Below are 13208 nucleotides of genomic sequence, written 5' to 3'. Positions count from 1 at the left end.
TTTTTTTTTATCGTCGGAGGTGGGGAATCTTCCAAAGACATCCTCCACCCCGAACTGGAGGATAGTGTCGGATTTTTACCGACTGAACCCCACCCCCTTGACACCTCTGCTCCCCGGACACATTTTCATGTTTTGCTTCGGGAAAGCAGTTTTGTCTTAGCCATTTATGGCTCTTCCTTCGAGTTCTCGGGTTCTTTCTGCTTCTTCTTTATTTTTCATTATCATCGAAGCAAATGCTTCCCACGCTGACCAGGCAGTTGCGCTATCCAGTATGACGAAGATTATGTTTATCGGCGTCAGGTGTTCTACGCCGATTACAGTTCTGAATGTTCTTCTGTCGTCTTCCCATGCTGGACAATCAAAGGTTGTGTGGGCCGCGTCGTCTTTCTCGTTTTCACAGTGGTGGCACTTCGGAGTTGTTTCCTTTCCTATTTTGTGTAGGTAGGTCCCGAAGCACCCGTGACCTGTGAGTATTTGGGTCGTGTGGTGTTTCAGTTCGCCGTGCTTTCTTTGGCACCACGCTTTTAGGTCTCCGATGAGATGGTGTGTCCATCGACCTTTTTCAGAGTTGTTCCATCTGTCTTGCCATTTGATCATCGTTGTCTCTCTGGCTGTACTCTTTTTTTCACCTCTGTAGATCGCTTGTCGTTCTAGAGCGAGTAAGTCGATCGGTGGAATGGCGCACAACACCAGGATGGCATCTTCTGATACTGTTCGGTATGCCGCTGCGACTCTTAATGCAGCTCTTCTTTGTACTCTAGCGAGGCTGAGCCTCGTCCTCTCAACCTTTGTTTTTTCCGCCCAAATCGGAGCAACGTACAGGAGGACTGAGTGTACTACTTCACAGTATAGTTTTCTTCTCCTCTGTTTCGGTCCACCGATGTTGGGCATCAGTCTGGCGAGGTCTTCTGCTATTTGGGCCGCCCTAGCTCCCGCTTTTTCCGCATGTTTTGCAAAGCGTAGTTTGTCATCTAACTGCACTCCCAAATACCGCAGTGATCTGCTGAACGTCACCTCAAAACCGTTGACTGTTATTTGGGGAGGCAGCAGCTTTCTACGTCTTGTGAAGAATACAGCTTCGGTTTTCTGGACGGCGAGCTCCAAGCCCGCATCCACGAGCCATTTTTTAACCCTTCTTATGGCTTCTTCGCTTCTTAGGCGTAAAGATGTTGTGTTCTTTGCGGTGACAAGCAACGCGACATCGTCAGCAAAGGCGACCAGGCTCGTTTCATCTGGCATTTGGATCTTCAACAAGCCGTCGTACATTACATTCCAAAGCGCCGGGCCCAGGACCGATCCCTGTGGTACGCCTGCAGTGACTGATCGTTCGTATTTTTTGCCCATGCATTCATACAGAAGGATTCTGTCCGAAAAATAGCTCTCGATCATCTTGATAAGTTTTTCCGGAGCAATGATAGTGACTAATGCATCGAGAGTCCTTCCCCAGTTGGCAGTGTTGAATGCATTTTTTATGCCGAGCGCGATCATCACAACATGTTTGCTCGCCTTGACGCTCCCACGCCATGCAAGTCTTACGGTGTTTACGACTTCACTGATCGCGTCAATAGTTGAGCGACCGGGTCGAAATCCAAATTGCTGCGATGACAGTCCTGTGTCGCTGTTTTCTAGCTGTTGTTGTAGTCGCTGTAGGAGAAGTCTCTCTAGTAACTTTCCTACCCCATCAAGTAGGCAGAGTGGCCTGTATGATGAAGGTCCTGGTGGGCCTCCCTTTCCTTTTGAAATCAGCACGAGTTTTTGTCTTTTCCATGGTTTTGGAAAGGTTCCTTCCGACAGACAAGCATTGAAGGTCGTCAACAGCAACGCAGGATCGCTCAAGGCAATTCTTTTAATAACTGCGTTTGGAATGCAGTCCGGTCCCGGCGCCTTTTCAATATTTATTCGTTTGGCGGCTGCTACGACTTCTTCCTCCGTGAAAATCGGCATCTCATCACCAGTACTGCTCGCCGATCGTCTTTCCATCACTGGGTGTTGCGGAAAGAGGCCATCTATGACCAATTCAAGACTCGCCTTATTTTCAAGATATGGATCGACAGTTCCAATTCGGAGCTTTTTCCTTATGATCTTATATAGGCTCCCCCACGGATCCACATCAATCGATTTGCAGAGCTCTTTCCAGCATCTCTCTTTACTTTCTTTTATAGCTTTTCGTAAAGCTATCCTGGCTTCTTGATATTTCACTCTGTGCTGTTCATTGCTTGACCGTCGTTGTGCTCGGCGTCTGCAGGTTAAGCACTCGCGGCGAAGTATGGCGATGTTTTCGGTCCACCAGAAGACCGGGACCTCGGAAAACTCGCGCACCTCATCAAACCTAACCCAACCTAGCCTAACTATCACCGAAATCAAATAATTCGACATTGTTTAAATATCGAAAAAACTCGCTAAGCTCACCAAACCTAACCCAACCTAACCTAACCATCACCGAAATCAAAGAATTTGAGATTGTAAGATTTACACAAATTTTGCTTAACTTACCAAACCTAACCCAACCTAGCCTAACTATCACCGAAATCAAAGAATTCGACATTGCAAAAATATACACAAAACTCGCTTTCCTCACCAAACTTAACCTAACCTAGCCTTACTATCACCGAAATCATAAAATTCGACATTGCAAAAATATACACAAAACTCGCTTTCCTCACCAAACCTAACCCAACCTAGCCTAACTTTTACCGAAATCAATGTATTCGACATTGCAGAAATGTAAAAAAAACACGCATACCTCACCAAACTTAACCCAACCTAACATAACGATCACCGAAATCAAAGAATTCGAGATTGTAAAATTTACACAAAACTCGCTTACCTCACCAAACCTAACCCAACCTAGCCTAACTATCACCGAAATCAAAGATTGGACATTGCAAAAATATCGAAAAAACTCGCTAACCTCACCAAACCTAACCCAACCCAGCCTTACCATAAACGAAATCAGAGAATTTGAGATTGTAAGATTAACTTAAAACTAGCTAACCACACCAAACCTAACCCAACCCAACCTAACCATCACCTAAATCAAAGAATTCGAGGTTATAAGATTTACACAAAACTCGCTCACCTCATCAAACCTAACCCAACCTAGCCTAACTATCACCGAAATCAAATAATTCGACATTGTAAAAATATCGAAAAAACTCGCTAAGCTCACCAAACCTAACCCAACCTAACCCAACCATCACAGGATTGAAAGAATTCGACATTGCAAAAATATACATAAAACGTGCTTACCTCACCAAACCTAACCCAACCGAACCTAACCATCACCGTAATCAAAGAAGTCGACATTGCAAAAATTTCCAAAAACTCGCTTACCTCACCAAACCTAACCCAACCTAACCTTACCATCACCGAAATCAAAGAATTCGAAATTGTAAGATTTACACAAAACTCGCTAACCTCACCAAACTTAACCCAACCTAACCTTACCATCACCGAAATCAAAGAATTCGAGATTGTAAGATTTACCCAAAACTCGCTAACCTCATCAAACCTAACCCAACCTAGCCTAACTATCACCGAAATCAAAGATTGGACATTGCAAAAATATCGAAAAAACTCGCTAAGCTCACCAAACCTAACCCAACCTAACCTTACCATCACCGAAATCAAAGAATTCGAGATTTTAAGATTTACACAAAACTCGCTAACCTCATCAAATCTAACCCAACCTAGCCTAACTATCACCGAATTCAAAGAATTCGACATTGCGAAAATATACTAAAACCTCGCTCACCTCACCAAACCCAACCCAACCTAACCCAACCATCACCGGATTGAAAGAATTCGACATTGATAAAATATACATGAAACGTGCTTACCTCACCAAACCTAACCCATTCTAACCTAACCATCATCGAAATCAAAGAAGTCGACATTGCAAAAATATACAAAAACCTCGCTTACCTCACCAAACCCAACCCAACATTACCCAACTGGAAAAGACTTCGATAATGGTTTGATGTAGTTTATTAAATGCAAAATTTCACACGTGGATATGGATCAGCGGAGCGTACGAGAACACAACGTCTTCGTTCGCCGTCGTCTCGCTGACTAATTGACCAGAGCGGTGTTTCCGCTTGGGTCGACAATAATGCCAACTCGTCAATAATGCCAATCGACAATCAGTTAATAAGACTGTTTGCCACACGTCGCTATAAAGTCGGAACATAGTCCCACATAGGAGAACTGTTGAACAATACAGTTATTCTACAGAGTTACAGCATTACTGATGAGTCGTTTACAATAAATCATAGCTCTTAAAATAATTTAATAGAGGGTGAATAATGAAACCTTTGCCTCATCCAGTGTGAGGATATAATCAATTTATTGGTTCAGTGATATTTATAACTTATAGGTATACCTCTGGTGAATGTTATTTCTATTTACATTAAAATTTTTGAAATCTCCTTTGAAGCTGTGAATAAGCATTACAAGATAAGTTTACTTTAAAGAGAGAGTGGACTGTATAATTTAAAACTTTAGCATTCCTTATCTTGATGTTAACTTAGACAATACAATGTTGATCAGCTATTACCGATCAACTAAATTTGATTAGTGAGTGTTATGCTCCTAAGTTAACTTGATTTCATCAACAAGTAACACAAACATTGCTAAATTTAAAGTAAATTGGAAAGTCAATCATTCTTTCCTACAAGCAGGAAATGAAGGTGAGCTATGATTATAGATGTCTCTACGTTAAACATTGAAATGTTCAGTATTATAATATTTACTTATTCTATGATTCACATAGATAATATAAACAGTAAGAGTTCACTTATGTATTCATAACAAAGATACATAAGACCTGCGGATGACTACCGGCAGTTTATAATTAAGTAGACATGAAATAATTTAAGATGCTCCATTAAGTTTGGCTTGGAGACTAACATTAACAAAATCATGAATATAATTTTAACTGGCAAATTTGAACAGTTATTTTAAACTCGGAGATAATCCTTCCGAGTGATGACATGAGACAAGTCTTATATTATAACGACAAAATGATTAGATTAAATTCGGAGATATATACTGCCGACTGTTAAAATGAAAATAGCTTAAATTATACACACAACACAATTAAAGTGAATTACGGAGTACTACTATTAACATTGAATGATTTAAACTCATGATTACATCTAATAAGTAATATACGTTGGGGGTAGTGTCTTCGGGTTAAATTAAGCTACCGAAGTTGACGGAATTGAAGCTGCTGTATCTCCTCCATCTTGCTGATCTTCCTTCCTGTCAAGTGGTCCTTGTGGTAGAATCGGCAATGGCGCCACTAGATGACTGGACCGACGAATCTCTCCGCTGGCAGTAAAGACGTCGACGACTCGAACTCTGCCATTTGGTCCGGGATACAATTTAGTGACTCGACCCAAGACCCATCGGGTTGGCAGCATGTGTTCTTCCTTTAACAGGACCATTTGACCCACACTCAGATTGTTGCTCGAGTCCTTCTTCCATTTGTGTCGTAACTGCAAAGAATGTAAATATTCCGCCGACCAACGTTTCCAAAATGCTGCTGTGGTCAATTGTATCTGAAGCAGATTGGCATGGACATTAGTGTTATATTTAACCTCCATTGGAAGAGCGAGTAAGGATCTGCCAATTAAGAAATGTCCAGGTGTGAGGGGTAAAAGGTCTAGTGGATGGGACTAAGAGGACGGGAATTCATGCAAGCTTCTATTTGAGTCAATACCGTACAAAATGATTCGAAATTTAAGGTGGTGGCCTTTAATACCTTGTTTAAATGATTTTTCATGGATTTAACCGCTGCTTCCCACAGCCCTCCCATGTGAGGCGCCCTTGGCGGGTTAAACTTCCAACGAATCCCTTCGGAGGCTACATACCGTAGTAGCTTCTCCTCATGAGGACGTTCATAAATTAATTTTACTAAATTAACGAGTTCACGACTATTAGTAGCATTGTCGGAATATATCGTATTGGGCCTGCCACGTCTGGCTACGAATCTTCTTAAACAATTTAAGAAATTTGAACTCGTTAAGTCTCCGACAAGTTCCAAGTGAACTGCCTTAGTGGAAAAACACACAAAGACACAAACGTAACCCTTAATTATCTTAGAATTCTTATTGCAACCACTCTTCACAGGAAAAGGTCCTGCGAAGTCTATCCCCACATGACTGAAAGGAAAATTTGCAGTGGTACGTTCAAGCGGGAGTAATCCCATTAATCTATTGTGTGACAGTGGTCTTTTTCTGAAACAAATGACACATGAACGCACCACTCCTTTTACAGTATTATGTCCGGCCAATGGCCAATAGGTTTGTCGCAATAACGACAGTAAGGCTTGAGTACCCAAGTGAATATATTTCAAGTGCGCATCTCGGACAATCATGTGTGTAAGTTTATGCTTATTTGACAATATAATGGGTGACGTTGATAGATTTGTTCCCAGAAGAAGTCTACTTCCAACACAAATTAAATTCTCATGGAATATAGGGGACAATTTAGCTAATTTACTGCTACTGGGAATTGGATGTCCCTTACTCAGCAAACGATATTCCAATGGAAATGATTCCATTTGCGATAACCTAATCAAATTATTTGAAGCATCTTTTAATTCTAAAGCGGACGGTTCGTTATTTTCTTTAACGTTTAATTGTTTATTCCTAAGTGGCCGACGAACATATGATAAAACTCGAAGGAGTCTTGGAAGATGAGAATATTTATCTATCCAATTATTTTCCCTCACAAGAGTAGCGTTAGTGACCACCCTTCTCTCTGGAAGATCTATTGTGATCTCAGGAGGTCTTCGAGGCCATCGTGATTCGTCTAATTTTAACCAACTAGGGCCGTCCCACCATAACGAATTATGATTTAATTCTGATGGTTGAGTCCCTCGAGAAATTAAATCTGCTGGGTTGTCTATAGAGGAGACATGGTACCACTCAATTGGTTGAGATATTGATTGGATTTCGGCCACTCGATTGGCAACGAAGGTAGTCCAATTGCATGACTCTCCCCTAATCCAATGCAATGCGACGGTTGAATCCGTCCAATAATATTTTTTATTAATGTGAATTGTTAATTGGTCAATTGTTGACTTCATTAACTTTGATAATAACATAGCGGAGCACAGCTCTAAACGCGGAATGGTTACAAAACTGAGCGGAGCGACTCTCGAACGAGAACAAACAAGATGACATTTGGAATTTCCCAATTGATCAGTACATTTTACATAAATACAAGCACCATAAGCTTTCTCGGATGCGTCACAAAATCCGTGTGCCTGTATATTAATGGCATTATTTAGTATTATCAATCTAGGAATTTTATGAAGTTTCATGACTGTATTGGATAATTGACAATCTTTCCATTTTTTGAAGATTGTCTGAGGAATAAATTCATCCCAACCAATTGTTTGTTGCCAGACAGATTGCATTAATATCTTGTAATTAATTAACAATGGAGATAATAGTCCTAATGGGTCGAAGATCTGACTAATTACTGATAAAAAATTTCTTTTTGTTATATTTTCAGTCTCGACTTCCGTTTGAACCTTAAATACAAAAACGTCTTCTTTTGTTTTGTGTGATTCGTTAGAGAAGTTAAAATCTGAACAATCGTCAGCTTTAACATCCGTGATTATATCGGAGTTGTTCGATGTCCATTTGCTTAAGGGCATACCGGCTGATAATAATATGGTTTCCAATTGAACCTTTATTAATTTACCAGCTTCAATAGTATTAGTTCCCGTGAGCAAATCATCAACATCAAAATCACGTTCGATCACCTTACTAGCGATGGGATATTTGTTTCTATTCTCCTCTGCTAACTGATTTAAACATCTAGTAGCTAAAAATGGGGCTGAATCAGTTCCGAATGTTACTGTATTAAGCTTGTAATGCTTGAATTTACTCTGAGAATCTGTTCGCCAAATGATTCGTTGTACATTTTTATTTTTCTCTGCTATTTGAATCTGTCGGTACATCTGCTTAATATCCGCAGTAATCACGTATTTATGGAGTCGAAAGTTGAGTAGTAAACTTAACACATCTGATTGGACACTAGGTCCCACCATCAAAATATTATTTAGTGAGATATTGGACGTTGTCTTTGCGGACGCATCAAAAACTACACGATATTTAGTGGTAAGGCTAGACTCCTTAACCACGACGTGATGAGGTAAATAACAATGAACCTCATGTGCCTCCGGAGGTTCACACTCTGACATATGTCCTAATTCTACATACTCCTCAAAAACTTTATTGTATTCCGTTTTTAAATTATTATTGGTTAGAAAACGTCTTTCCAATGCCTTGTGTCTCTTTTCCGCAATATGTAATGAACTTCCTAATACTACCGGGGAATTTTTGAATGGTAAAGCTACACAGAATCTACCGTTTTTGTCTCGTGATGTGTGTGCTTGGAAATGTTCCTCACATCTTTTCTCCTCAAGAGATTGATGTTTTACAATAGGAACTTGTTCTATCATCCAAAAGTTTTGAATATGACTGTCTAATTGACTTAAGCCTATGTGGCTCTTCCCTGGAGCATTATTTACTTCGGGATATGGACCTACGATTGTCCATCCGAATTCGGTATCCTTTAAGATAGGCATACCCTTTCCTAACTGGATGGTTCCTGCTTTCATAGCATGAACACAAATCTCGGCGCCGAGCAATAAATCGATTGGCGTCGGTTTATTCCAAAGGGGATCTGATAAATTGATTCCCGCTGGTATCAAAATCAACTGTTGATCCAGTTTCACAGTTGGAATGTCGCCGGTAATTTCTGGTAATACCAAACACAACACTTTGGTTGAGTAATTAGTGGTTGAGGACCTTATGGTCACTTTGGTGTTGTGACTAATGCTACTTTCTTGATTAGCGATACCTACAATTTTTTGAGTGATTTTTTCTAATTTTAAATTATTCTTCTTAGCGAAAGATGTGGTAACATAGTTGACTTGTGAGCCGGAATCTAATAATGTACGGCCCTTAACGACCGTTCCGTTGGACGTTATAATGTCTACTTGTACCGTGGGTAAAATTATCTCCCTTTGAGAGAAATGAGTAGAATGAGCATTAATTGATTTCCTTTCCGTATTATTTGAACTAAATGTATCGTCCTGATGCAACAAAGTATGATGGTTTTGTTTGCACCTTAAGCAATTAAAGTTAGACCAACAATTTGTTATCTTATGAGTTGAATTTAAACATTTAAAACACATGGTATTAGATTTAACGAATTCATTTCTTTCCAAACTGGATTTTGCTTTGAATTTATCGCATTTACCTATGAAATGATTATTTCGACAAAATGCACATGAGTTTACCCTACTTGATGGGTTTTTGTTCGCGACATGAGTTCTCATGATTCGTTGACGATTATGAGGGAATTCTTTCACCGTAGCTAAAGATGCAGTAGATTGTAATACGTTACATCTATTCTGCAGGGATGTCTCTAACCTTTCATACGGTGGCATTTCCCTGCTAACCAGCGATATCTCCCAGTCTCTTACTAGATTAAAAGGTAATTTCCTTAGAACTAAACATGTTACCCATGGATCTAAAATTTCTCTCGCGTAACCCAACGATTCAATGTTTTTAATACATATCGTTACCTTATTCAATAGATCTCTCAATTCGATATGTGATTCCTTTGTAATTAATTTTAAGTCACAAAGTGAGTTGATCCTAGTTTTGAGATTGAGTATCGGTAGATTATATTGCTTGTCTAAAATACTCCAAGTTATTTCGTAATTGTCTGAGTTAATATCTAACCCTGATACAGCTGCCAAAGCGGAACCGATTAATGATTGATGCAAATATTGCAATTTAGTGACATTCAAATATTCCGTTTTATTTCCTATTATATTCCTAAAAGCTTGTTGAAATGATTGCCATTCAGATGGATCTCCCTGAAATGTGGGAATAGTTAACGTCGGTAACTTATCTCTAGCAAATTTAATTGTTGCTTGCTCTACCTTTAGTTGATTATCTTGAATGGATTGTCTATCTAATGTCGCTTTAAGATTTTTAACTGTTATTGTAATCGCGTCGTACTCTTCGTCTATTTTAGCCGCTTTCTGTATATCTGTAAGGTTATCTAAATACTCGTAATGGAGTTTTTGTACATAGTCGTATGCTTCTTTAATGGTTTGATACTGTCCTTCATTTATTTCGGAGGTTTTTTTCTATTTTTCCTTTTAGTCTTTGTACCGCGCCCGAATACCTTAATTCTATTGACGTCATTGTAACTTCTACTTTATTTTCTTTCGCTAATGTTTTTATCGATTGAGTACGACCTCGAGTCTGATGTACTCTAGAGCTTGACCTGTCTCTAATAAATTCTAAGTTCCTAGTTGGACTTCGACTCTTACGCGACTTGGAAGTTGAAACTTCTATTTCCTCGTTTTCAGAACTTGACATTTGTTTCAGAAAGTTGCACTTTTTCGTCTCATAAATAAAGTTATCCTCTACTGTAGCCGTCAATTGAACTATTAGTAGAGATGTGGTAACAATATTCAATAATTAACCGTGAATCTCTATATTCTACTTTAACTATTATCACCAGATTCTATCCAACATATTTTGGAAGAAATAACAACACCTACTTGGTGAGTACTTGATTTATGCCACCTTCGGCTACAAGTAAAAACAACCCTGTTTTAAACACCGTGTATTGTGATTTATTAATTGTTTCATCACACATTATGAAACGAATAACTTCCACATTTATTGTGGAGGGGGGGGGGGCAGCTGTGACTTATTGTCGCAGTTACCGTTCCTACATACATTAAGGAACGAAGAAGTATACCGAAATTGGTATGTACTTGATTTAAGCCACCTTCAGGCTACAAGTCTAACCACTGTGTTAAACACCGTGTATTGTGATTTATTTTAAATCACCAACCTGTTTCATCACACATTATGAAACGAATAACTTCCACATTTATTGTGGAGGGGGGGGCTAGCTGTGACTTATTGACGCAGTTTGAATTCAACACGTGCTTTCTTGGCTTTACACTACATCTATTGATTTTACACTTTTAATAAGAAATTCGATGCGACCGATGAAACATTCCTTCGTGTGCGCGATATTATTATATACGATTACGTGAATATTTTTTTTTTAAAACTGTCCTACCCACATGATTGCCTTTTGAAAAGATGGCCTGTGATTGAATACATTCACTTACTTGATATCCTTTGCGCCGTTTATCTGATCGTTCTGATAATTTCGGATTACCTCCGTGTCCCATGCGCCTTTGTAGGTTATGTTTTTATGTATCTAATTTTGCGTCCAACCACGCGGTCTCATGTACCTCTGTATATCAATCAATTTATTGCTGAAATAGAAGCAAACATATTATTAGTATTGGAAAGATAGGAATAGTATAAAAGGGAACGATACCGATTTCTTAATAATTGACATCCATTTTTTCTCGACCACGTTTATCCTTTTGGTTTTGTCCATTTGGTTTTGTGGCTTAGGTTACTGGTGTCCGGTTCGAAGTGACCATCATGGAAAAGACTTCGATAATTGTTTAGATGAAGTTTATTGATGTGTAAAATTATACACGTGGAATATGAGTCCGCAAAACGTTCGAGAAACAGACAAAGTCTTCGAACGCTCGCCCCACGCCGATACTCGGCCGCGACTGACTAGCGGTCCGACCCATCAGTAGTGGCAATAGACAAATTAGTTAATAAGACTGTTTGCCACACATTGATATATAAAGTCGGAACAACCGCTATAATCGTTGTATCGCCCTCGAAGGCAACTATATTGAATAATAAAATCAAATTCTAACAAAAAAATGATTTTTTCTATGCTAGCCTACGAACTTTTCAGCCCAACTGTTACATATGTACGTGTTTGTTCTAATCTTAACTTCGTTGTTTGTAACTTGATCCAAGTTATTTCTTCTGCATATTGTTACACAATGTAATTCTTTTAAACTATGTACAAATTACAGTTATCTTGTAACATATATCTGCAAAACAAAACAGACTTAAAACCCGTGATATACTATGTACCTGCTAAGGGTACGCCTTTGTTCATTGTGTGTCAAGGGGTGACCGGAGAGGTTGCTCGAAAGCGGTACCCACACGGGAAAATTTGGCTATTGTCGCAACCCACTATGGACAACTCGCCACTGCGATACCCACTGACTCTCGTATGCGCAGGTAGCAAATTTGACTGAAATACTATTGTCCCAATCGCCCATCCCCACCTATCGCCGTATACACAGCATTGAAAGTTCAACTGAAATACTTTTCGCACTCGCCGAAATTTTTCCCTAAGGCATACATATATGAACACGTGAATTTTTGTTTGTTTTCTCGTCACTAGTTTGTGTGGTTTATAGTTAGCCGAGTATTTTTATGGTAGGATACTAAAATATTAACATATGTACTTACTACTTTTTTATATTTTTTATTCGATTTTACATTCTAGTTGATTTTCAATTTTGTATTTTAAACAACAATTAGCGGTGAAATTAATATCAGCCAAATATCATCGTATCGTGTCCAGTGGCTCGGCATTTGGGGTGTCTGGAAGTAACCAGACTGATTAAAATATATTACATTGGAATTCGATTATTTTTGTTTTTTCTTGTTGATTTCTCAGTGGTGCATTTTTTTATACCTGCTATGACCGATAACTGTTCATCGTACGGCGGCCCATTTTTTTTTTGCAAAAGCTTATCTCAAGACAGATCTTTAAGGATGCAAACACAAACTTTATTTTAATTGAATGTGCTTTTTCACACTACCATAGTGTGAAATAACCAAAGTTGAAGTACATATGTAGTATATTTAAGGGCTATTGGCAAATGATAATAAACTCGGGTGATGCTTTTAAAATTATAAACTTGTATACATTTTATTGTTTGCAAATTTTCGAAGCAAAATTTGGTTCAAAATCTATCAAAATGTCCAAAGTCTATCAAAAACCATAACAATGATTGTTCCAATGTTTCCATTATTTTTAGTATTTTCGTCCGCCGACGTTCAGGCTTACTTGTGTGATTAATTTATTTGTAATTTATTTTTATAATAATAGTAATGTATGTGCATATACATAACTTGTATAAGAAGTGTTAAATATTTTTTGAAACTCGTGTCAGATCTATGAATAAGTAAGTATCACTTATTGTAATACAATTTTATCCACTTTTTTATATTTCCAAACTTTTATCATTTGAACTTGAA

General features: G+C 38.6%; 1 protein-coding gene across 2 annotated transcripts; it reads right to left on the bottom strand.

Annotated features, from left to right (window-relative positions):
• Positions 1–3969: 3969 nt before the first annotated feature.
• LOC143915592 (uncharacterized) lies at positions 3970–11678 on the bottom strand. 2 transcript variants are annotated; one of them, XM_077436298.1, is made up of 3 exons: positions 11189–11656; positions 5765–6239; positions 3976–5561 (listed from the first exon to the last, which is right to left on the bottom strand). In XM_077436298.1, exons 2-3 carry the CDS (start codon positions 6209–6211, stop codon positions 5199–5201), a joined length of 810 nt encoding a protein of 269 aa, XP_077292424.1. In that variant the 5' UTR covers positions 6212–6239; positions 11189–11656; the 3' UTR covers positions 3976–5198. The 2 variants fall into 2 exon arrangements, with proteins under 2 accessions (XP_077292425.1, XP_077292424.1); XM_077436299.1 differs by lacking the exon at positions 5765–6239 and having other exon boundaries at positions 3970–5561; positions 11189–11678.
• Positions 11679–13208: the final 1530 nt, after the last annotated feature.

The sequence above is a fragment of the Arctopsyche grandis genome, chromosome 8 (assembly GCF_051622035.1).
Source record: "Arctopsyche grandis isolate Sample6627 chromosome 8, ASM5162203v2, whole genome shotgun sequence".
Lineage (NCBI taxonomy): Eukaryota > Metazoa > Arthropoda > Insecta > Trichoptera > Hydropsychidae > Arctopsyche > Arctopsyche grandis.
This window is presented reverse-complemented; position numbering and strand designations above follow the sequence as displayed.